This window comes from Brachionichthys hirsutus, unplaced genomic scaffold (assembly GCF_040956055.1).
Source record: "Brachionichthys hirsutus isolate HB-005 unplaced genomic scaffold, CSIRO-AGI_Bhir_v1 contig_1181, whole genome shotgun sequence".
Classification (NCBI taxonomy): domain Eukaryota; kingdom Metazoa; phylum Chordata; class Actinopteri; order Lophiiformes; family Brachionichthyidae; genus Brachionichthys; species Brachionichthys hirsutus.
The window spans coordinates 39,334-63,472 of NW_027180497.1; the positions used below are offsets into that span (position 1 = coordinate 39,334).

At 46.2% G+C, this 24,139-nt stretch overlaps 1 protein-coding gene across 1 annotated transcript; it reads left to right on the top strand.

Annotated features, from left to right (window-relative positions):
- Positions 1-7,864: 7,864 nt before the first annotated feature.
- Positions 7,865-16,743, top strand: LOC137915598 (major histocompatibility complex class I-related gene protein-like). The gene is made up of 7 exons (XM_068758793.1): positions 7,865-7,988; positions 9,267-9,533; positions 9,743-10,021; positions 11,859-12,161; positions 13,224-13,328; positions 14,246-14,288; positions 16,683-16,743. The coding sequence occupies exons 1-7, from the start codon at positions 7,910-7,912 to the stop codon at positions 16,741-16,743; spliced, it is 1,137 nt and encodes a 378-aa protein (XP_068614894.1). The 5' UTR covers positions 7,865-7,909.
- The last annotated feature ends 7,396 nt before the right edge of the window (positions 16,744-24,139 follow it).

A 24,139-nucleotide genomic window follows, 5' to 3' on the forward strand; every position in this document is an offset into this window, starting at 1 on the left:
CCAAAATGGTATCAAGTCAGATTTTGTTTGTATCGCTGAAATTCACAAATGACAATGTGCCTCTGAGAGCTTTACAATCTGTACAAGGATTCAAATGTGAATTTATCTTTCCAGAAAAATCCTGAAAATGACTGAATTCACATGACTTGATAGCAATAGCAAAAGTTCTACTCAATACTGTAGTGCAGGAGTCGGTAACCTAAGATGGCTGGTTACGTGAGGGCCTTTACGTTGGCACGCAGAGAATATTAAGATGACAAAATACTGTATTTAATACCTCACAAGAAATGCAGCACACTATATTTTCTGAAATACTAATTGTGGCAACCCCTCACAGGACAAGCCGAAAGTACAGTAGTGGTAGTACAATAATGTTTTAAGCAATTTTAGGCCTATATCAAAGCTTTCTTTCTTATCTAAAATTTTAGAAAGTGGTTTTAACGCAGCTTTTAGATTTTATGTGTCATAATAATATATTTGAGGAGTTTCAGTCTGGTTTTAGAGCACGGCACAGTACAGAAAGGGCACTTCTCAAAGTATCAAACGACCTTCTTTTAGCTGTTGACGGGGGACAGTGCCGTCTTAATTCTTTTAGATTTAAGCACAGCTTTTGATACAGTGGACCATGTGATTTTAATTGATCGTTTAAATACATGAGTTGGGATCACGGACAAGGCACTAAGCTGGTTTGAATCGTATCTTTTTAAAAGAATTTTTGCAGTCACCATAGATAACTTTGTTTCCTCTAAAGCACTCATTAGCTGTGGTGTACCGCAAGGTTCGATTTTAGGCCCAATTTTATTTTCAATTTACATGCTTCCGCTGGGCCAGATCATCCGGCGGCATAACGTCTCCTTTCATTGTTATGCAGACGACACACAGATATACCTTCCCCTGAGACCTGGTGACTCAGCAAGCCTAGCTGCTGTTTTTAACCTTCAATTAAATAACTCCAAATCAGAAATCAATCTATTTAACCCCCCTGACCCCTTCTGTCCTTCAGTACTTGGTCCACTATCACACAACCTCAAACCCATTGCAAAAAACCTGGGAGTTATATTTGATCACAATCTGGACTTCACCTCACACATCAATTCTACTGATCGATCGTGCTTCTTTCACCAACTATTGATTACAAAAGTAAAGCACATGCTACAACGGTCAGACCTGGAGAAAGTAATCCACACACTCATCTTCTCAAGACTCGGTACAGCGGAGGCCACGTGGAGGCTGTCTTCTCCTTGTGAAGCACTTTGTGGCTTGTTTATTTATTTTTATTTTTTTTAGACTTTGGCATTTTTTATTACATATACACAACAACAGTAACAACAACAACAACGACAACAAAAAACCGTAGAACAGGTGAGGGCAAGGTCGCTACAATAATATGATACACAATATATAAAAATGATAGGAAACATATCAGGTACAATTCAAAACAGTCATTCAACGCGGGTCTTAAAGATATAGCAGTCCCATTTTTCCCAAAGTTTATCCCCCGTCTCCTTCTGTAGGCGGAGAGCGAAGGTCATTTTCTCCATATTACAAACAGAGTTAATAATATTTTGAAATAATTTGATAGTAGGAGGGTTTTTCTGGAGCCAGCATTTAGTTATTGCTTTCTTACTTGCGGCCATAAAAATCTTCATAAGATACTCATCTGTCTTTCTGAGTCCGTCTGGTAATTTCCCGAGGTGTAGAAAAATAAAGGAGGATTTAAATAATATTCCAAAAGTTTCAAAGATTAAATGTTCCACACTTCTCCAGAAGGGCTGGAGGAGTGGGCAGGACCAAAATACATGTACAAAATCGGCAGTGTCTGCTCCACACTCCCTCCAACAGGAATACTGCAACCCGCTCGATTTTGTTTTCTGGTGAGGGGTAATAAAAAAACGAATAATATTCTTCCAACAAAAATCTCTCCAAAAAAAGGAATCTGTGGATGAAGTTTGAGTATGCCATATTTGAAGCCACATTTCATCAGATATAATAATGTTGGCTTCTTTTTCCCATCGCTGTTTTATATATGTCGTTGTATTATTATTCATGAGATTAAATCCTTTATACAACTGACCAACAATGCCTCTAGTACCCTTTGAACTATAAGCATCGATGAATAATTGTGTTACCTTTGATGGTTCTATATTGACAGAAGCTCGTATTTCATTATGGAAAAAGTGGCGGATCTGTAAATATCTGTAAAAATCCTCTTTCTCCATCTCATAAGTCCGGCATAGATCATTAAAACTCATTAGCCTTCCTTCCTTTACGATCGAACAGAAGGCAGTGATGCCTTGCTCGGTCCATTGTTTGAACCTGTGGTCCATTACTGCTGGGAGGAAGTGTGGATGAAACGCCGGCCAGCTCAGGAGTCCAATCTCTCTGTGGAGCTTAAATCTTTTCACCACCCCTGACCATATTTTCAAAGAGAAATTAACACATTGATTCCCAAATTGTTGTACTTCAATGGATTTGCTTGGGCAGCCCAATACAGACTGAACTGGTAGGTTTGTTAAAGACAGTTCCATGTCCTTCCATCTGGCCTCGTAGGCTGGGTTGCACCAACACACCAGGGGCCTCAGTTGAGCTGACAGATAGTAATCCTTCAGACAAGGGAGACTCATGCCCCCCCCCCCCCCCCCCCTCCACCGGCTGCTGCAGTGTCGAATATCTCACTCTTGGCTTTTTGTCATTCCAAACAAATCTTGAAATGTGTCTGTCCCACTCCCTAAATTGCTTAACTGGGATCTCAATTGGCAGAGCTGTGAATAAATATAACAGTCTAGGGAGAACATTCATTTTAACAGTCCGAATTCTGGAGCCCAGGTCCAGAGGGAGCAAGCCCCACCTGCCCAGATCATCATAAACTTCCATGTTAATATGTTTATAATTAACATCAAACATCTGTGAGAGATCCTTTGTTAGGAACACCCCTAGGTATTTAATTTGCTGTTGTGACCAATTTAATTTATATCTGCCTCTTAGTTGTCTTGAAGGGGCAAAATAAAAAGGTAACAGTTGTGTTTCTGGACATTAAGTCTGTAGCCCGAGTATTTCCCGTACATCTCCAGAGTGTTCATTAATAATGGAATGCTGGATTCAGGGTTTTGAAGTGTTACCATAACGTCATCTGCGTACAGAAACATTTTGTTTCTGACATTCCCTGTGGTTATGCCCTGCAGAGCAGGGTCCTCTCTTATTTTCTGTGCCAGTGGCTCGATAAAAAAATTAAAGCGCAGCCCTGTCTACATCCTCGCTGTAGTTTTATACGGTTTGAGAGACAGCCATTGATCTTTATCCTTGCTGTTGGTGAGGAGTAGAGTGTTCCTATAAACAAATCACAAAATAAAAATCTTTTCATAACTTGAAATAAGAAGTCCCATCCCACTGAATTGAAAGCCTTCTCCGCATCAAGGCTGAGAAGGACTGCGCTTGACTTTCGCCGTATATTGTCGTGTTTGCCTGTTACTCATGAAGCCTGTCTGGTCCTCATCGATTAACGACCATTATTGTGTTCAGTCTGTTGGCTAAAATAGCTGCGTATAATTTATAGTCTACATTCAGCACACTAATTGGTCTATATGCTTTACAGTCCATTTTATCCTTCCCCTCCTTTGGTATTCCTGATATAAATGCTTCACTCCATGATGGTGGGCGGAGTCAACAGTTCAGGGTGTGGTTGAAGGAGGCTTTCAGCAGAGGAAGTAACATTTCTCTCATGCCTTTGTACCATTCTGGAGGGAACCCATCACAGCCTGGTGATTTATTGGCACTGAGACCCAAAATTCCACCATCAATCTCCTCTATTGTTATTTCAGGAACCAATGTATTGTTTTGATCATTTCCTATAGAGGGTAAATCTAATAAAGCTAAAAATTGCTGAATTGAAGAGTCATCTGGCTTATCTGGTTGTGTGTATAGAGATTGATAATATTTTTCAAATGCCTTATGGATTCCCTCCAGTTTATCATATGACTTGTTTGTTATCGGATCCTTGATTTTGTGGATTGAATTTTCATCTCGCTGCTTCCTAAGTTTCCATGCAAGTAATCTAGATGCTTTAGATCCCGCCTCATAATGTCGCTGTTTCATAAATCGTAGCTTTTTTTTCAATTTCCTCACCAAGGATCTTATCAATGTCCTGTTTAATTGGCCTCATTTGCTCCAGTGTCGAAGGATCCTTATTGATACTATGCAGTTGTTCCAGATTTTTTAGTTGCGCCTGCAAGTCTGCTAATTTCTTGTCTCTTAGCCTCTTCAGCCTCACACATTTGGCTATGATTTTCCCCCTAAGATATGCTTTAGCAGCATCCCACAGGATTGCAGGATTAACTGTTCCATTATCGTTGAATTCCAAATAGGTCTTCAGTTCCTCTGCCATTTCGGCTTTGAACGCATTATTATTCAATAGTCCAGTATTCAGTCTCCACAGGGTGTTTTTTTTTGGCCTTCTATCTAGGTTAAACTTCAGAGTTAGGCCAGCCACTTTGTGGCTTGTTGTCTGTGAAGGTGATCTATGAATAATATATAATATATAAATAACATTTACTTCCTTACTGAAGCTAAATGATGAGCTCAGGTAACGACCAGCAGGTCGAGCCTCGACGTCACCAACAGCAGAACCTGTCAGGTAAAGATGGACCCTGTTCGGATCATGGGTTCTGTTGTCTCAGCTGAAGAACTCAAGGTGGGACTTTTATTATTCCGCATTGACTCTACCAGGAACATGAGCGCAGTGAAAGTGGAGCAGAAAGCGGAGCAGCATCCGGATCAAACATCAACAGCGGCTCACGTTTCTGTCGGTCCAGAAGTTTTCAGCGTCCAGAACTCAGAACCTGCTGAGACGCTCAAACAAAGACTCTGACGCAGCTTAAAATAAGATCCATTCTACTTTCACTTTTGATTCACAACCTGTGACAGTTCTGCCGAGTAACAAGCGACGTCATCGCTCAGACTAAATTCTGATTGGCTCAGACGGACGGGGAAGTCCGCTCCTCTCGTGTTTTGTCCTCACTTCACCCTTGATGGTCGGACTGGAAGCTTTAAAGAATCTTGTGGCTGTTCTGTTGTTTGAGCTGCAGATGGGACAGTTCACGATGAAGACCTCGGTTCTGGTTCTGGTTCTGGTTCTGGGTACAGGTGTACCTGGGGCGGTGGGAGGTGAGTTTCTATCCTGCTGTCTGGGTTGACGGTTCTGTTGTTGGACTTCCTGAAATGTTAGGAGTCTAGAAATGTCCAAACGGTACCGACCCGTCATCTTAAAGTTCTTCCTGTAAAGTCCATTTACTTCAGGTCAAACTGGGACAGGAGGACAAAGGTAGTTCTTCCTTCTTTGTCCTCTTTAATTTGATGGGTTCAGAACCTCCGGCTCAGACGGACATCAGACCTGATGACGGAGGTGTGCTGGTGTCGGTCGGTGGTTCTGCTGAGGTCCAACAACAAACCGGTTTAGAGATGGTTTCCAAGCTGCGTCTTCATGATAGAGTTTGTCCACCAGAGAGTGGACAGCTTTATTCTCCAGCTGACAAATGTCCTGATCCGTTTGGATGGGTTCTGACCCGTGTCAGCCTCAGAACCCAGCATGGACTGGACCGCACGGTTTCCACACCGAACTATGAGCAGGGGACGGATTTGTTCAGCATTCTGGACGTGACACAGAAACAGGATGTCCACGTCTTCGGACGACGGCGGAGGTTCTGAGGAGAACAACAATGGAAGTGTCAGAACTCAAAGGGTGTTTTTTTTTGGCCTTCTATCTAGGTTAAACTTCAGAGTTAGGCCAGCCACTTTGTGGCTTGTTGTCTGTGAAGGTGATCTATGAATAATATATAATATATAAATAATATTTACTTCCTGACTGAAACTAAATTATGAGCTCAGGTAACGACCAGCAGGTCGAGCCTCGACGTCACCAACAGCAGAACCTGTCAGGTAAAGATGGACCCTGTTCGGATCATGGGTTCTGTTGTCTCAGCTGAAGAACTCAAGGTGGGACTTTTATTATTCCGCATTGCCATTTTGGTGCCCTAGGCGAGATTATGATTTTGCGCCCCCCCCCCCCATACACAGCAAACATTATATATATAAAACATTAATAACAACAGCCATATGACGAACCTTAAAAGTTTAATTATTCTTCAAAACAACAAGCACACGCTATACAATACAAATAATAAAATAAAATAAATAAACAGAAATAAAACAGGGTTACTGTTCAGATTAAGAGGAAATTAAAAGTCCTGACAGCTTCCACACAAACAATGCAAAACAGATACATAGCAAATAATTTTGCATGATAGCTTACATTTTAAATTTTACACGTCTGGACTTCCTTGCAGCAAAGGCATCGATGGTATCATCAAATGATACCTGTCTTGAAAGCTCATGATTTATGCTTATTAAAGCAAGTCCATTGAGACGCTCTTGTGACATCGTGGATCTCAGGTAAGTTTTTATAAGCTTTAGTTTGGAGAAGCTCCTCTCTGCAGCATACCTGTCAACCTCCAAGGCTCCATGGCCTTACAAACCGTTGATTTCTTCCTTACAAAATACAAAATAACCTTACACCATATATTTTTTTTCAAATGCGTTTATTTATGTACATAGTTGGACATTATTAATTAGGATACAGTTTAATTTTGATATTTTAACTAAACTAAAATATCCATTAATAATGCTTGTAATTTAATTTTTTAAATAAGAAACAGATATTTCGGGGGGGAAAATCGTTAGCATTTTTATTTTTGTAAACCAAACTTAAGTATCGATCAATGATGCTTGTAATTTAAATTTCAAACAGGGACAGAAAATACAAACCTTTGCTGGCTTGTGATTGGGAAACATGTTTTTCACGTTTCTTGATATTCGGTGCAGACCGGATGGGACTGTAACAGTTCGTGTTCGTGTTCGTAATTCCTACTCTGCAGAGAGTCAGTGAAGGCATCCAGGGAGGAGGGGCGGGGTGTGTGTGAGCGTGGAGGGGATGAGAGAGACGGGAGAGAATATCTGTTCTGTTAGCGGCGGGGTTACCGGTTAATAAAAGCTTGTTCTGAGACCCATCTCGTCCTTGTTTCAGCGTCTGACGGACGCTACAAATTTGCGTTTTCCCGTACAGATGTTCTTCTACGCCGTACACGTCTCAGAATGCATAAAAACCGTACTTTGTACGGCAAAAACGTACTGGTTGACAGGTATGCTGCAGCAGCAACCGTCACGGTCTAGCTGAGGTGCGCACTGATAAATCGCCCCCCCCCCTCTCCTTGGACGTTCAAGGCATTGTGTTTCAGGTCATACCAAGAATGACAAACAACGAGGGGGGGTGTTGTTTTTATTTTTTCTGTATTTGTTTGTTTTTTATTTTCTAGGCAGAGCATGAGAAAAGGGCGCCCGTTGGGACAATAAATTATAACTATTATTAGTTTATTGTCATTTTTTTCTTTTTTTTATATAATTTGTTTTCGAGGCTTGGAGTGGCGCCCCCTCCAGCTGGTGGCGCCCTAGACAACCGCCTAGTTCGCCTATGCCTATCCCCTCCCCATTGACTCTACCAGGAACATGAGCGCAGTGAAAGTGGAGCAGAAAGCGGAGCAGCATCCGGATCAAACATCAACAGCGGCTCACGTTTCTGTCGGTCCAGAAGTTTTCAGCGTCCAGAACTCAGAACCTGCTGAGACGCTCAAACAAAGACTCTGACGCAGCTTAAAATAAGATCCATTCTACTTTCGCTTTTGATTCACAGCCTGTGACAGTTCTGCCGAGTAACAAGCGACGTCATCGCTCAGACTAAATTCTGATTGGCTCAGACGGACGGGGAAGTCCGCTCCTCTCGTGTTTTGTCCTCACTTCACCCTTGATGGTCGGACTGGAAGCTTTAAAGAATCTTGTGGCTGTTCTGTTGTTTGAGCTGCAGATGGGACAGTTCACGATGAAGACCTCGGTTCTGGTTCTGGTTCTGGTTCTGGGTACAGGTGTACCTGGGGCGGTGGGAGGTGAGTTTCTATCCTGCTGTCTGGGTTGACGGTTCTGTTGTTGGACTTCCTGAAATGTTAGGAGTCTAGAAATGTCCAAACGGTACCGACCCGTCATCTTAAAGTTCTTCCTGTAAAGTCCATTTACTTCAGGTCAAACTGGGACAGGAGGACAAAGGTAGTTCTTCCTTCTTTGTCCTCTTTAATTTGATGGGTTCAGAACCTCCGGCTCAGACGGACATCAGACCTGATGACGGAGGTGTGCTGGTGTCGGTCGGTGGTTCTGCTGAGGTCCAACAACAAACCGGTTTAGAGATGGTTTCCAAGCTGCGTCTTCATGATAGAGTTTGTCCACCAGAGAGTGGACAGCTTTATTCTCCAGCTGACAAATGTCCTGATCCGTTTGGATGGGTTCTGACCCGTGTCAGCCTCAGAACCCAGCATGGACTGGACCGCACGGTTTCCACACCGAACTATGAGCAGGGGACGGATTTGTTCAGCATTCTGGACGTGACACAGAAACAGGATGTCCACGTCTTCAGACGACGGCGGAGGTTCTGAGGAGAACAACAATGGAAGTGTCAGAACTCAAAGAGAACAAATCAGAGAACCTTCCTGTTGATACCTGAACAGAACCAACTGTTAGAACCAGGACGAGAAGGAAGAGACGTCAGCTGATGATGGAGGGAATGTTGGAACGTCAGAGGATCAGAATCCGCTCTGAATCCAGACTGTAACGGATATTATAACTGCTGTTATAACTGGTGTTATAACTGGTATTGTAACTGCTGTAATAACTGCTGACTGGTGTTATAACTGGTGTTAGACTGGCGTTCTTTCTTATATAGAACCGTGTCCTTCAAATATTAAATGTATCAATATTAATGAGAAATATTCATCACAAAATCTGTTGTGAGTGAAACAGGTTTTGGGTTCTGCAGGTTCTGCCCATCAGGACCTGACGGTGTTTCGGGACCGGGTCACACCTTTATTTGTTGTGGTGCTGAAACCCAAATCTTTAGGGTCAAACCGTTTTAATTCACAAACTCTCCGACATCTGGCCTTGAAAATGATGCCAGTTATCAGCTGATGGTGGAAAATGACCAGCGCGACTTTGTGAAACCATAGAAGAAGAAGTTCTGCTGGGTTTCAGCTGCAGGAGCCTCAGAGTTCAAACCTGTGATCAGAACCAGAAGTTGTCATCGGTCACAGGTTCAGGTGTGAGTGGAGAGCAGGAAGTGATGTCATCAGGTGGAAACAGGTTCAACCTTCAGATCGTGATTCTGTTTTTTCTTTCAGAGACTCACTCTTTGAAGTATTTCGAGACGGCGTCTTCTGGAGTCTCAAACTTCCCGGAGTTTGTGTCCGTTGGTTTGATCGATGACGTCCAGATGTATCACTATGACAGTAAGACCAAGAGAGCAGAACCCAAACAGGACTGGATGGACAAAGTCACAGCAGAGGATCCAGAGTACTGGACCCGACAGACGAGGAACGAAGTGGGGATCCAAGAACAGTACAAATTCAACATGGAAACTTTAAGGAAGCGCTTCAACCAATCAGAAGGTTTGTTTGTGTTTATTAAATGTTGTGTTCATGCTGTAGGAAGTAAACACACACACACACACACACACACACACACACACACACACCTCTGCAGGAACCCTTTTGCATCACTGCTGGGTTTCTAAAGCTCCGGGACACAGACTGGTTCTGCTGGTTCTGCTGGGTCCAGTGAGGACCAGGTCGATGACTGGAGTCTGTCTCTCTCTCAGGTGTCCACATTATCCAGCGGATGTCTGGCTGTGAGTGGGACGATGAGACTGGAGAGGTCACTGGTTTTCAGCAGTTCGGTTATAATGGAGAAGACTTCATCGTCCTGGACCTGAAGACGGAGACATGGATCGCTCCCAGTCCTCAGGCTGTCATCACCAAACACAGATGGGATCATGATAGAGCTCTGATGGAATACTACAAGTATTACTTCACCCAGGTGTGTCCTGAGTGGGGGAGGAAGTATCTGGAGTATGGGAGGAGCTCTCTGCTGAGAACAGGTAGAAGCACATCACCTGGTGGAGTTTCAAACCAACAACCTTCATGTTCCTCTGCTGTTTCTGACCCACACACAGAGACACACTCTGTCCTTTACCTCTCTGTCCTCCTTCTCTCTCCTTCAGTCTTCTTCTCCTCTGCTCCTCCCTTCTTTTGTCGCCTCCTCTCCTCTGAGGTTTATTTGCGTTGTTTCAGTGTCTCTGGCGACAACAGTGACTCCTGATGACGTGTCTTTGTCTCCTCCTCCAGAGCTCCCCTCTCTAACGTGTCTTTGTCTCCTCCTCCAGAGCTCCCCTCTCTAACGTGTCTTTGTCTCCTCCTCCAGAGCTCCCCTCTCTAACGTGTCTTTGTCTCCTCCTCCAGAGCTCCCCTCTCTAACGTGTCTTTGTCTCCTCCTCCAGAGCTCCCCTCTCTAACGTGTCTTTGTCTCCTCCTCCAGAGCTCCCCTCTCTAACGTGTCTTTGTCTCCTCCTCCAGATCTCCCTTCTCTAATGTGTCTTTGTCTCCTCCTCCAGAGCTCCCCTCTATAACGTGTCTCTGTCTCCTCCTCCAGAGCTCCCCTCTCTAACGTGTCTTTGTCTCCTCCTCCAGAGCTCCCCTCTCTAACGTGTCTTTGTCTCCTCCTCCAGAGCTCCCCTCTCTAACGTGTCTTTGTCTCCTCCTCCAGAGCTCCCCTCTCTAACGTGTCTTTGTCTCCTCCTCCAGATCTCCCCTCTCTAACGTGTCTTTGTCTCCTCCTCCAGAGCTCCCCTCTCTAACGTGTCTTTGTCTCCTCCTCCAGATCTCCCCTCTCTAACGTGTCTTTGTCTCCTCCTCCAGAGCTCCCCTCTCTAACGTGTCTGTCTCCTCCTCCAGAGCTCCCCTCTCTAACGTATCTTTGTCTCCTCCTCCAGAGCTCCCCTCTCTAACGTGTCTTTGTCTCCTCCTCCAGAGCTCCCCTCAATAACGTGTCTTTGTCTCCTCCTCCAGTGCTCCCCTCAATAACGTGTCTTTGTCTCCTCCTCCAGTGCTCCCCTCTATAACGTGTCTTTGTCTCCTCCTCCAGATCTCTCCTCTCTAACGTGTCTTTGTCTCCTCCTCCAGATCTCCCCTCTCTAACGTGTCTTTGTCTCCTCCTCCAAATCTCCCCTCTCCAACGTGTCTTTGTCTCCTCCTCCAGATCTCCCTTCTATAACGTGTCTTTGTCTCCTCCAGAGCTCCCTTCTATAATGTGTCTTTGTCTCCTCCTCCAGATCTCTCCTCTCTAACGTGTCTTTGTCTCCTCCTCCAGATCTCCCCTCTCTAACGTGTCTTTGTCTCCTCCTCCAGATCTCCCCTCTCTAACGTGTCTTTGTCTCCTCCTCCAGAGCTCCCCTCTATAACGTGTCTTTGTCTCCTCCTCCAGAGCTCCCCTCTATAACGTGTCTGTCTCCTCCTCCAGATCTCTCCTCTCTAACGTGTCTTTGTCTCCTCCTCCAGATCTCCCCTCTCTAACGTGTCTTTGTCTCCTCCTCCAGAGCTCCCCTCTCTAACGTGTCTTTGTCTCCTCCTCCAGAGCTCCCCTCTCTAACGTGTCTTTGTCTCCTCCTCCAGAGCTCCCCTCTCTAACGTGTCTTTGTCTCCTCCTCCAGTGCTCCCCTCTATAACGTGTCTTTGTCTCCTCCTCCAGAGCTCCCCTCTCTAACGTGTCATTGTCTCCTCCTCCAGAGCTCCCCTCTCTAACGTGTCTTTGTCTCCTCCTCCAGAGCTCCCCCTCTCTAACGTGTCTTTGTCTCCTCCTCCAGATCTCCCCTCTCTAACGTGTCTTTGTCTCCTCCTCCAGAGCTCCCCTCTATAACGTGTCTTTGTCTCCTCCTCCAGAGCTCCCCTCAGTGTTTCTCCTCCAGAAGACTCCTTCCTCTCCCGTCAGCTGCTTCGCTACAGGTTTCTACCCAGACAGAGCCGCTCTCTTCTGGAGGAAGGATGGGGAGGAGCTTCATGAGGAGGTGGAGCACGGAGAGATCCTCCCCAACCATGACGGAACCTTCCAGATGAGTGTGGACCTGGACCTTTCATCGGCGGCGGCTGAAGACTGGAGGAGGTACGACTGTGTGTTCCAGCTCTTCGGTGTGAAGGACGACTTGGTCACCAGACTGGACAAGGGAAAGATCTGGACCAACTGGGGTGAGACTGGGATCAGGGGGTGAAGGTGGGGACACATTTCTGTCTCTCTGATGGTCCAGATCATGGGTTTGAAGAGTTGGACAGAAGTTTTGTTTCTTTTATTGTCGTTTGCTGTTTTCTGTGTAACTTTAGAGTTCAGATAATCAATAAACCACCTGGGACCCAGACAACGGTACCAGAACCCTAACCCGGTACCTGCACAGAAGACGGGAGCCTTTGAATCAGTGATAGTTCTGTGTGTGGTGGCGGTCCGATGTCCACTGGGCTTTCATTCATGCAGGACGATGTCAGTAAAGTCAGTTCATGTCCTCAGCGGAGGAGGTTCTGATTGGACCTGGATCTGTTAGCAGGACGATCCAGAACTGCGGAGGAGGTTCTGATCGGACCTGGATCTGCTTGTTAGCAGGATGATCCAGAACCACGGAGGAGGTTCTGTTGGACCTGGATCTGCTTGTTAGCAGGATGATCCAGAACCCAGTGAATGTTGACGTGAAGCTAGGAGGGTGGGACACGGGTCCAACATGAAGTCCTTCAGTACCGTGGGAAGACACGTTGATTCTAACGCTCCTTTATGGAATCAGCGTTCTTCACCACGTTCCTTCGTTTCTCCAGAAGCTGGGATGTAAAACGTTCCCCATATTCCTGATGTGGACCAGGATGTTATCAGAACCTTGTGTTTCTCCATGAGGAAAGGTCCACAGAGCTGTGGGACTGTCCAGCCTCAGCAGAGGGACGCAGCGTTCCAGCGCTTCGGAGGTTTCAGTCTGGAGTTGGAGAAAAAGTCTTTTGGATCCATTTCATTTTTCAGAAGTTTCTAGTTTTAAAGTCAAACCTCTGTCAGAACATTAGAACACACTAGAACATTAGAACATTGGACGAGTCTCCCTGAGACTGGAACCAACATCAGGACAGAAAGCAGCACAAACCGTTCTCCTGTGGACAGGTGGACATGAAACCACCTAAAGAGGACGGCAGGACCACCAACCAGGTGGTGTCCGTCTGCAGGACGGTTCTGTTGGGACATGGACGTTGTTCTCTGACTTGTTGTTTTCTGCTCTCCAGAGGAACCCACTAACGTGAACACCATCATCATCATCGTCATCACTGCAGCGGTTCTTCTCGTCCTCACGGCTGCCGTTGGATTCAAGCTGTACAGACAGAGGACAGGTGAGCAACCCAGACAGAACCAGTCTCTGTCTCCTGGCTTTGATTGGACACTTTGACCTGATGAAGCAAACAGGAGGTGGTTTCAGCTTCAGAGTCCAGAACCACGATGACGGACCAGGGAAGACAGTCGTGCTGTGTTGACCCTTGAGTAACTCCTGGACGGTTTAGTCCATTTCAGAAATTCTAAACTCCCTCCAGGACAACCACCGTCCTCTTTGGTGAGGCGGAGTCACAAAATCTCAACGTCCATAATTTGACTGTGTAATCCATGTTTAACCTGTCCACGACCCTTCAGACAAACATGTCCATTTGTTCTACATAGTGTCCAAGAAAAGGTCACAGAGGGGTGATTTTTGAAAGCCATATTTCCCACCGCCGTTTGTCTGTCCGGCTGTTAGCAAGATAACTCAAAAGGTTCTGGACGGATCTGGATGAAGTTTCCAGGATTTGTCGGGAATGTTTCCAGGAACAGATGATTACATTTCGGTGATGATCCAGAAGAGATCCTGGATTCTGGATCACTTGGAACTATTTGTTAATATTGCAGTCAATGGAGATTCAAAATATTTTCCTCAATATCTCAGTTGATTATTTATCAATGTTTATGGAATTTGACACAGTCATGCAGGGTGGGGGTGGGGGGTCTCTATCTCTCCAACTGGATCAGGTGCAGAATGAGGTCAGGAAAAATATTACATTTTACAGGTGGACATTTTGTCCACTTGAAGGGTCATGAATGGGACTGTTTTTGTAACACAAGCGTTAAACTGTCCCCGGTTCCTCTCGGAGGACGTCCCGTTCTTCGTCTCCTCTGTTTAGCAGCAGCTACTTTTGTTTGATGGAGTGTTGCTGGTGATCCACTCGCATCCGTTCACCTGCAACCGTGAGCGGTGGACTGATGCGTCTTTGTTATCCAGGTAAACCTCGTCCACCTTCTGAGGACAGCGCTGAGCTCACGAAGAGACTGCAGCCAGAGGTGGACATGCAGCCGGAGTTGGACATGCAGCCGGAGGCGGACATGCAGCCAGAGGTGGACATCCGGCCGGAGGTGGACATCCAGCCAGAGGTGGACATCCAGCCAGAGGTCGTCATCCAGCCGGCGCGCGTTGGGACAAGGACAGAATGAACGCAGTGAGTGTCTTCGTGTGTGAAACTATGTGTAGAAGAACCTTCTGACACGGGGAGATTATTCTCTGTCAGACTTGTGAGACAAGATAGTCTTTGTCCTTTGGTGTCTTTTCCACAACAAAAGGTGAAGCTGTTTCACCTGAAGGGATCTGAGGTTGTTGGACAAAGACAATGAGTCCACCTGGACATTTAAGGTGGACTGATCGGGTTCGGGTGTGGCTTCGTGGCGTTTCTGCTCAGTTCTGTTGGTTCTGTCTCCGCAGGGTTCTGGGACAAGGAGCGGTGTCCCCACATCATCCTGTTTGAACTGGAGTCCACCGGGTCTTCACCAGAACACGATCCGATCAAAGACATCAGCGACGAGGATCCAGTGATCGATACTTATTGATTAGAGTCTAAACGGTGTCATTTAAATATTTCGGGGATTGTTCTCGTCTCTCTTCTCTGGAGACGTCAAACAGGATCTTTAAGACTGTCTTCATCCGACGTCGATTGATCCGTCTCAAATCCCGTGAATATTCCCAGTCCGATTGCTCCGTCTCCAATCCCGTGAATATTCCCAGTCCGATTGCTCCGTCTCCAATCCCATGAATATTCACAGTCTGATTGATCCGTCTCAAATCCCGTGAATATTCCCAGTCCAATTGCTCCGTCTCCAATCCCATGAATATTCCCAGTCTGATTGCTCCGTCTCCAATCCCGTGAATATTCCTAGTCTCATTGCTCCGTCTCCAATCCCGTGAACATTCCCAGTCCGATTGCTCCGTCTCCAATCCCATGAATATTCCCAGTCTGATTGATCCGTCTCAAATCCCGTGAATATTCCCAGTCCGATTGGTCCGTCTCCAATCCCGTGAATATTCCCAGTCCGATTGCTCCGTCTCCAATCCCGTGAATATTTCTAGTCGCAATGCTCCGTCTCCAATCCCGTTAATATTCCCCGTCTCATTGATCCATCTCCAATCCCGTGAATATTCCCAGTCTGATTGATCCGTCTCAAATCCCGTGAATATTCCCAGTCTGATTGATCCGTCTCCAATCCCGTGAATATTCCCAGTCTGATTGCTCCGTCTCCAATCCCGTGAATATTCCTAGTGTCATTGCTGCGTCTCCAATCCCGTGAATATTCCCAGTCCGATTGGTCCGTCTCAAATCCCGTGAATATTCCCAGTCCGATTGCTCCGTCTCCAATCCCGTGAATATTCCCAGTCTGATTGTTCCGTCTCCAATCCCGTGAATATTCCCAGTCTGATTGCTCTGTCTCCAATACCATGAATATTCCCAGTCTGATTGATCCATCTCAAATCCCGTGAATATTCCCAGTCCGATTGCTCCGTCTCTAATCCCATGAATATTCCCAGTCTGATTGATCCATCTCCAATCCCATGAATATTCCCAGTCCGATTGGTCCGTCTCCAATCCCGTGAATATTCCCAGTCCGATTGGTCCTCCAATCCCGTGAATATTCCCAGTCTGATTGATCCGTCTCCAATCCCGTGAATATTCCCAGTCTGATTGCTCCGTCTCCAATCCCGTGAATATTCCCAGTCCGATTGCTCCATCTCCAATCCCGTGAATATTCCCAGTCTGATTGCTCCGTCTCCAATCCCATGAATATTCCCAGTCTCATTGCTCCGTCTCCAATCCCGTGAATATTCCCAGTCCGATTGATCCGTCTCAAATCCCGTGAATATTCCCTGTCCGATTGCTCTGTCTCCAATACCATGAATATTCCCAGTCTGATTGATCCATCTCAAATCCCGTGAATATTCCCAGTCCGATTGCTCCGTCTCCAATCCCATGAATATTCCCAGTCTGATTGATCCATCTCCAATCCCATGAATATTCCCTGTCCGATTGGTCCGTCTCCAATCCCGTGAATATTCCCAGTCCGATTCGTCCTCCAGTCCCGTGAATATTCCCAGTCTGATTGATCCGTCTCCAATCCCGTGAATATTCCCAGTCTGATTGCTCCGTCTCCAATCCCGTGAATATTCCCAGTCCGATTGCTCCATCTCCAATCCCGTGAATATTCCCAGTCTGATTGCTCCGTCTCCAATCCCATGAATATTCCCAGTCCCATTGCTCCATCTCCAATCCAATGAATATTCCCAGTCTCATTGATCCGTCAACACCCTGTCCTGTCAATAAACTCACTCCAGGGAGTTTTGTCCTTGGGGGTCTTCCTTATGGTTTCCCAACTTCCTGGTGTTGTGGGTGTGACAGTTCTGCTTGCAACCTGCTAGCCGCTGGAGACGTGACTATTTGCACCTGGGTAAAAGCTTAAAGGGAACCTCGACTGTAACTACAAATCGGTCTAAAAGTACATTTACAAAAATACATAAAAATTTCTCCTAAGTTATCAAATCCGTTTTGTTTACAACATAAATTCATACGTGGTGGCCGCCATGTTTTCGCGTGCACATTGATGACGTCAATGGGTTAGGGGTATGGTAACGACATTGCTCAGACCCCCCTATGTTCAGACAAGATCCAGCATTGAAGTAGTTTATGAAAATGTGAAAGGTTTATAGGAATCCTTTCCGCTTTGTAATTACCTCCTAACAGTGGTCGTAACACAGTCGTAGTAACCTGAGCGGTTCTGTCGCCGACGTCACGGAATGGCGACGTAGTTTTGAAGCCGCTGGCGTTGAAAATGTTATATTATCTCATAAAGAAGATGCATTATGTCATGGTAAATTTACATAAAGTTTGTGTCGTGTCTTGAGCCCTTTCAACTTGATGAGAGAGGCATACTGAATGCATGATAGAACAAACCATGGTTCATCCGGATCAAAGGGGGAATCCATTAATCTGCTCATTGGTGATCCACTCGAAATTCATTCCACCCGAAAAAAGCTGTCGTTTTATTTTGAAGGAAAAAGCCTGAAACAGGAAGTCTTGTCTCTGGACGTTCATATTTCTTGATCCTCGATGAGCTCTGTATTTTTCCTTTGCTCCCTTTCCTGGAGTTAATCTGTTTTGAACACTGTTTGTTTGGGTTCCCATAGCAACAGATTAAACAAGTAAACTCATCCATAAAATAATGTGATGCATAAAATGGTTAAACAAATGACTTGTAAATCTTTTTTTAATTCTGAGCCATCCTGAGGGGGAGGAGCCTCTCAGTTGCCAGAGGGTTACCATGGAGACATACTTTGGTCAATGTTTGTTCCTGTAACTTTGTATAATTTCTTTCCTGTGTTGTGTTGTGTAGCACTTCCTCTTCTGTCGTATGTCCTTAGACCTTCAGCTCTGTAGCAGCAAGCCAGTCCAGTGTGTCATTGTCCAAATCAATTAAGCCCTGATCACCATTTGGCCGGCGGTATATGGGGCAGCTGGTCAGCACGTGGTCCACAGTCTGTGATGGATCCCCACATTCACAGTGGGCACTGTCTGCAAGACCCCACTTCTGCATTGTTGCACCAAAGCGTCCAACTCCTCTCCGCAGCCGGTTGAGGGTGTTCCCATCCTTGAGGAGTAGGTCCTGGCCAGGAACATCTGTTGGATGCTCAATGCAGCGGTGGAGCCTGGATGGTACTGCCGCCTTCCACTGGTCCCTCCATCTGGCCTTCACCCAGGATTCCTTAGACATGTCAGCTGGTGTTGTGCGAAGCAGTTCCTGGGCCTGTGCGGCGAAAGGGCGACTGGACTTGAGGTGGGTATGATGTGGCGTCTCCATGACAACCTTGTGGAGGAGGTGGGATTCGCTCAGATGTGCCTTCCAAGCGAGAGCTAGTATGGCTGCGTCTCGCCTGATTTCTGCCTGGGCGATTCCAGCAAGGATCGGTTGGTTGGTTGGAGTGGCACGTAGGCATCCGGAGACAGTCCATAGTGTGCTATTAAGAGCAGCGTCCAGCTTTTGGAAATGGGTGCTACGGCTCGAGACTGGGGCAGAGTATTCAGTAGCAGGAAGGACCAGGGCCTCGGTGGAGGCTCCCCACGTGGTTCCGGCTAAACGCAGCATCAGTGCTGCACGGGCAGTGGTCTTTCCTTTCACACTGTCCAGATGTTGTTTAAACCAGTGGTCCCCAACCACCGGGCCGTGAGGCATTTGTTACCGGGCCGCACAGAAAGAATAAATAATGTATGCAATTTAAGTTGTATCGATTATTAGCGTCTAAAAGGTTCCCAGTCCGATTGATCCATCTCCAATCCCGTGAATATTCCCGTGAATATTATTGCAAGTGCATAATATAACGTTTATTGTTAAGAATATGTTCATTTTTCTTTTTATTTAATTACACTCCCGGTCCGCGAAATAATTGACCGGCAAGAAACCGGTCCGTGTCAGGAAAAAGGTTGGGGACCGCTGGTTTAAAGGACAATGTTCTGTCGAGCTTCACGCCAAGGTGTGTCGGGGAGGACTGGGACTGTAGCTGTGCATCGTCAACGATGATGTTGGTTTCACGTGTTGCTTCCCTGTTGTAGAGGTGGAACATTGTTGCAACAGTCTTCTCGACTCTGAGCTTGAGTCGCCAGTCCTTCAGATAAGAGGATAGGATGGCCATATCCTCTGTAAGGCCTTCCTCTACTGCTTCCCAAGAGGGTTTGATAAGCAGGATTGCCATGTCGTCTGCATAGCCAGACGACATACTTATGTACAAGGACGGCATACTTCCTTGATGTTGTTAGGGGTAGGTCGTGGATGTAGATAACAATAATGCTTGATTTTATATAGCACTTTTCTCGGCACCCAAAGACGCTTCACATTGTGTATTATTCATTCACACCATACTTGGTGGTGGAGCTACTAGCCACAGCTGCCCTGGGGCAGGCTGACAGGAGCGAGGCTGCCAATTTGCGCCATCGGCCCTCCTGACCACCACCAACATTCACTCGCTCACTACATTCACACAGGCAATGTGGGTGAAGTGTCTTGCCCAAGGACACAACGACAGTGGACATGTGAAGGTCGGGAATTGAATCGAACCGCCAACCTCTCGATCATAGGACGACCCGCTCAACCACCTGCGCCACCATCGCCCTAGATGTTAAATAACATCGGTGCCAGCACAGAGCCCTGTGGGACACCGTTCCTGAGCTTTCTCACCCTACTGCTTTGGCCGTTGCTGGTCTGGAGCTTAAAGCTGCAGTTAGTCAGCATCTCCATAATGAAGCTCACCAGGTGCTTGTCCGGGATGGTCTTCAGAAGCTTCATATGTAGCCAGCGCAGCCAGACAGTGTCAGGCAGCTGTGAGGTCCAAGAAGACGGCACCAGCCTTTTGTTCTTTGGGGAGCTGGGGGTCGATCACTGGGGTGAGGCAAGCCAGGATGAGGCGTTCCAGCAGTTTGAAGGGTACACACAGAAGGGAGATTGGCCCGTATCCCTTTGGGTCATCGCTTGGCTTGTTGGGATTCGGCAGAGTCCGGCGCTGTGTTTCCTTACCAGCTTTGTAATTACTGAAAACCTTCAGTAAACTTGATTCGTTTTATAATCCTGACTCATTATTGAATAAACACCTCCAACACGAGATATAATAAAAGAACCGAGGAAAAGCAGAAACCCAACAGCTTAAAGAGCATGCAACCTTGCAACTACTCTTTAGCGACATGCGGAGGCATAGGCGAGCTAGGCGATTGCCTAGGGCGCCACCTGCTGGAGGGGGCGCCACTCCAAGCCTCAAAAAAAAATATATATATATATATATAAATAAATTAAAAAAAAGGAAAATAATAAACTAATAAACGTATTTTAGAAAGCCCATATTATTAGTTTGGCGTTGCACGGCTCATAGACGCGTTTTCAGCCGATAATTGTTCGTTCTGACGTGAGTTGTCACATGTCCCATGTTCGTGAACACACCATGGTTCTCCGACGCCTTGAATGCGTCATCTCCGTGTGCAGCAAGCTGGAACAGTTTCCCTCTCCAGACGACGGTAGAACGCCATTATACCGTGTGTAGCTCTTTGCATGACAACACAGACACAGGTTGGTTCTCTGAAACGGGCGTTTATTGCTCTTCTCTCTTTCTCTCCTTCTGTCATACACCGTACGCCGTGAAAACTACATTAAATGTACACAACAAAGAAATATTAATACATTGCACGACAGTGACGTGCGGTGGGGTTCGTGTCTGGTGAGGCACAGTCAGATTTACAAATAAATGAACCTACAGCTTGTTCATCATTTGATTGGCAACATTTAACGTGTTGATCAGTTAAAGTTTAACTGATGTTTAACTGTTAAACACATGTTCTGAGACGGGTGTGGGTGAGGGGGCGTGTCGCCGTCCAGCTGGGGCTGCAGAGAGAGAGAGAGAAAGAGAGAGAGAGAGAGAGAGAGAGAGAGAAAGAGAAAGAGAAAAAGCTGGGCTTCATTTGACAGCTTATGTTCTCCAGAACGTTACAGAACACTCGTTCACATCCAATGGACTCTGTCAGGCCCAGTCCGCCGCGGTTCTGCTCGAATCGGTCCCGCAATTTGACCATGAATACGCGCGGTCGCTGCTCGTGTTTGGAGGCTTCTCGGTAAATTCTTCATGTCGCAATATCCCATCCGAGTCCAGACATCTTCAGAAGTTGAGAAAAGAAGGCAAGAAAAGCAGAAAACACGGGTTCTTGCTTGACGTCCAGACATCCAGACAGCCAGCGCTTCCGTGTTTACAAGCCTGTCTTGAACGAGCGGATCAGCTGATGAGTGTGCTGAATCACTCACGGGTCTCCTATCGGCTGAAGGCCGTATTACATGTGGCCTCATTCTGCAGTATTTTAATGCCGCTGAGCACAAGAATACGTGACGCACTAATTGTATTATTTAAAATAAAAAAATCATAAAATATACAATATAATATCACTGATGTTATATTATATGATTTTTATATTATTTTTAATAATACAAATACATGATTTTTATATGATTTTATATGACAGGTGAGGCTGTGCCTCACCTGCCTCCACTGACTGCACGTCACTGTTGCACAATACATAACAAACAATATTGAGTGCCACACGCTAGCTGGCGCTAGCTAACAATACTACAAATACCTCGTTGGCCGCTTGTCCTGAAAAGAGTAAAAATACAATTCTCTGGGTGTTCTGCGGTCGATGCTTAGACCCCAGACGGTGAAACCAAAAATACAAACAAAAGGATGTCTTCAATAAAGCACCATCTTCATACAAACGTCAAAACAACCACAGCGCCAGCAGTCTTAGTGTTGCGCTTCACCTAACTCCGTCGTAGCAACACATGTGACGGCAAACATTAGTTCCGGTCGTACACAAGAAACAGACGTGCGGGAAAATAACCACAACCAACATCTTAATGAACATTTTAGGTCAACAAATTAATTAGTGCATTTTAATAGCAGTAACACCGTGGCTTATCTGTCTTTACAGATATTCTCTACTTCTTTCTGTTCAGTGATGTGCGTACATGCCAGAAGAACACAGCATAATAAATCGAGCTTTATTTGTGCCGTGCAGTGCACACACAGTAAATCTGGTGGTAGCTGATGCGGCAAAAAGCTCTGCAGATGCCAGTGGTTACTCTGGCTACCTGCAGAAGCTTTTCACACTATTTTCTGCCTCCACTCAGAGATGGTCCATCTTAAAAACACATGTCCACACAACACTGAAATCCTGGTCAGATACTCGGTGGGAAAGTCGGATAAACAGTGTACAGGCTGTGAGATACCAGGCTGCAAAAGTCAGAGATGCACTTTTGGAAGTGAGAGACCACACCACAGATCCGGTGATAAAAATTGAGGCACAGTCTTTAGCTGAAGAGGTTGCATCATACCGTTTCTCTGTCTGTACTGTGATATGGGATGACATCCTGACAGAAATTCAGCATGTCAACAAGTTATTGCAGTCTGAGACAATGCAGACGGATGTTGCAGTTGATCTCCTGAAGAAAACTGAAGCCTCTCTTACCAGCTACAGAGACACTGGATTTGCTTCTGCACAAGCACCTGCCAAAGAAATGTGTGAGGAGATGAACGTTGAAGCTGTTCTTAAGCAGAAGAGACTAAGAGACAGTTCTCCTACGAGGCTCCTGGTGAGGAACTGACTGAAGATTTCCTTTTTCAATATGGTGGTAGTTGTCTGCATTGTGTCACTAAGGGAACGATCACAGACAATGGGTGAAGTCGAGAAAAAGTTCAGTGTGCTTGTCAACTTCCCTCAGCTGCCCAAGGAAGAGCTGGAAAAGCCGTGTGAGAGACTGAGCAGTGCCCTGAGCTGGAATGGGCAGTCCGACCTCGATGGACAGGAACTGGCACTGGAGTTGCAATCATTCCCAGATTTGCCAAAACCCAAAATGACCACCTTGGAACTTTTCAGTTTCATACAGGAGAAGAAACTGAAGGAGATTTATCCCAACATGTGGGTGGCCGTGAGAATTGCTCTCACTACTCCAGTGACAGTTGCTACTGCAGAGAGGAGCTTCTCCAAACTAAAGCTTATAAAAACTTACCTGAGATCTACGATGTCACGAGAGCGTCTCAATGGACTTGCTTTAATAAGCATAAATCATGAGCTTTCAAGACAGGTATCATTTGATGATACCACCGATGCCTTTGCTGCAAGGAAGTCCAGATGTGTAAAATTTAAAATGTAAGCTATCATGGCAAAATTATTTGCTATGTATCTGTTTTGCATTGTTTGTGTGGAAGCTGTCAGGACTTTTAATTTCCTCTTAATCTGAACAGTAACCCTGTTTTATTTCTGTTTATTTATTTTAATTTATTTTATTATTATTTAATTATTATTTGTATTGTATAGCGTGTGCTAGTTGTTTTGAAGAATAATTAAACTTTTAAGGTCCGTCATATGGCTGTTGTTATTAATGTTTTATATATATTATGTTTGCCGTTATGGGGGTTGGGGCACAAAATCATAATCTCGCCTAGGGCACCAAAATGGCCATGTTTAAGTTCTAGACTCATTATGGACTTGAATTCAACACATTCACGAGAAATGACCTCCAGAATGTGGGTTCTGCAGAACAGCCTCACAGTAATGACCTCCAGAATGTGGGTTCTGCAGAACAGCCTCACACTTCTCTGCCAGTGCAGCAATGTCTGCTGCTCCATACTCAGAAGTGACGTCAGAGCTCAGTGCCTGGACGTCAAAAACAGACGACGACTCCTCCATCCTCTGGAAAACGTGCGTCGCTCGAAAAAGATAATTATTACCGTAATTCTCGGTGTACAAGCCGCTACTTTTTTCCAATATTTTGAACCTTGCGGTTTATGCAACGACGCGGCAAATTTACGTATATTTTCCCACTTTCGTTACGAGCCGTGTTTCGTTAAAGCCTATTTATTTTCGTTACAAAATTAACGCCCGCCCGCCCGGAGGGAAAGCCCCGCTTGCGCGTAGCTGGGGAGATCTGCGAGAAGGGCCCGGCGCTCGTCCAGAGTCGCCGCCGCCGGACCGCCGTACCCGGTCCCCGCCGCCTGTCCGCCATCCGCTACGCGGCGTCGGACGCGCCGCGTAGCGGGGAAGGAACCCACCCCCTCGACCTCCCGGGCGTCCCCACCCCTGCCGCACCGCGCTCCCGCGGACGGAGGATGAGGGGCACGGGGGCAAGGGGGACGGGGACACCCCGCCGGGCGGGCGCGCGCGCCGCGCAGCCTCCGACGGGCGGAGAGGGGAGGGCGACGGGGCGACTGCTCCCCCAGCCGCGGCTCGAGCCCAGCCCCGCTTCGCACCCCAGCCCGACCGACCCAGCCCCTAGA

Bases quoted from the DNA above. Each gene is read 5' to 3' on its own strand.
- LOC137915598 (XM_068758793.1), top strand. From the start codon at position 7,910: ATGGGACAGTTCACGATGAAGACCTCGGTTCTGGTTCTGGTTCTGGTT. The intron at 9,534-9,742 runs GTTTGTTTGTGT...TCTCTCTCTCAG, and splicing joins GCGCTTCAACCAATCAGAAG to GTGTCCACATTATCCAGCGG. The intron at 13,329-14,245 runs GTGAGCAACCCA...TTTGTTATCCAG, and splicing joins GCTGTACAGACAGAGGACAG to GTAAACCTCGTCCACCTTCT.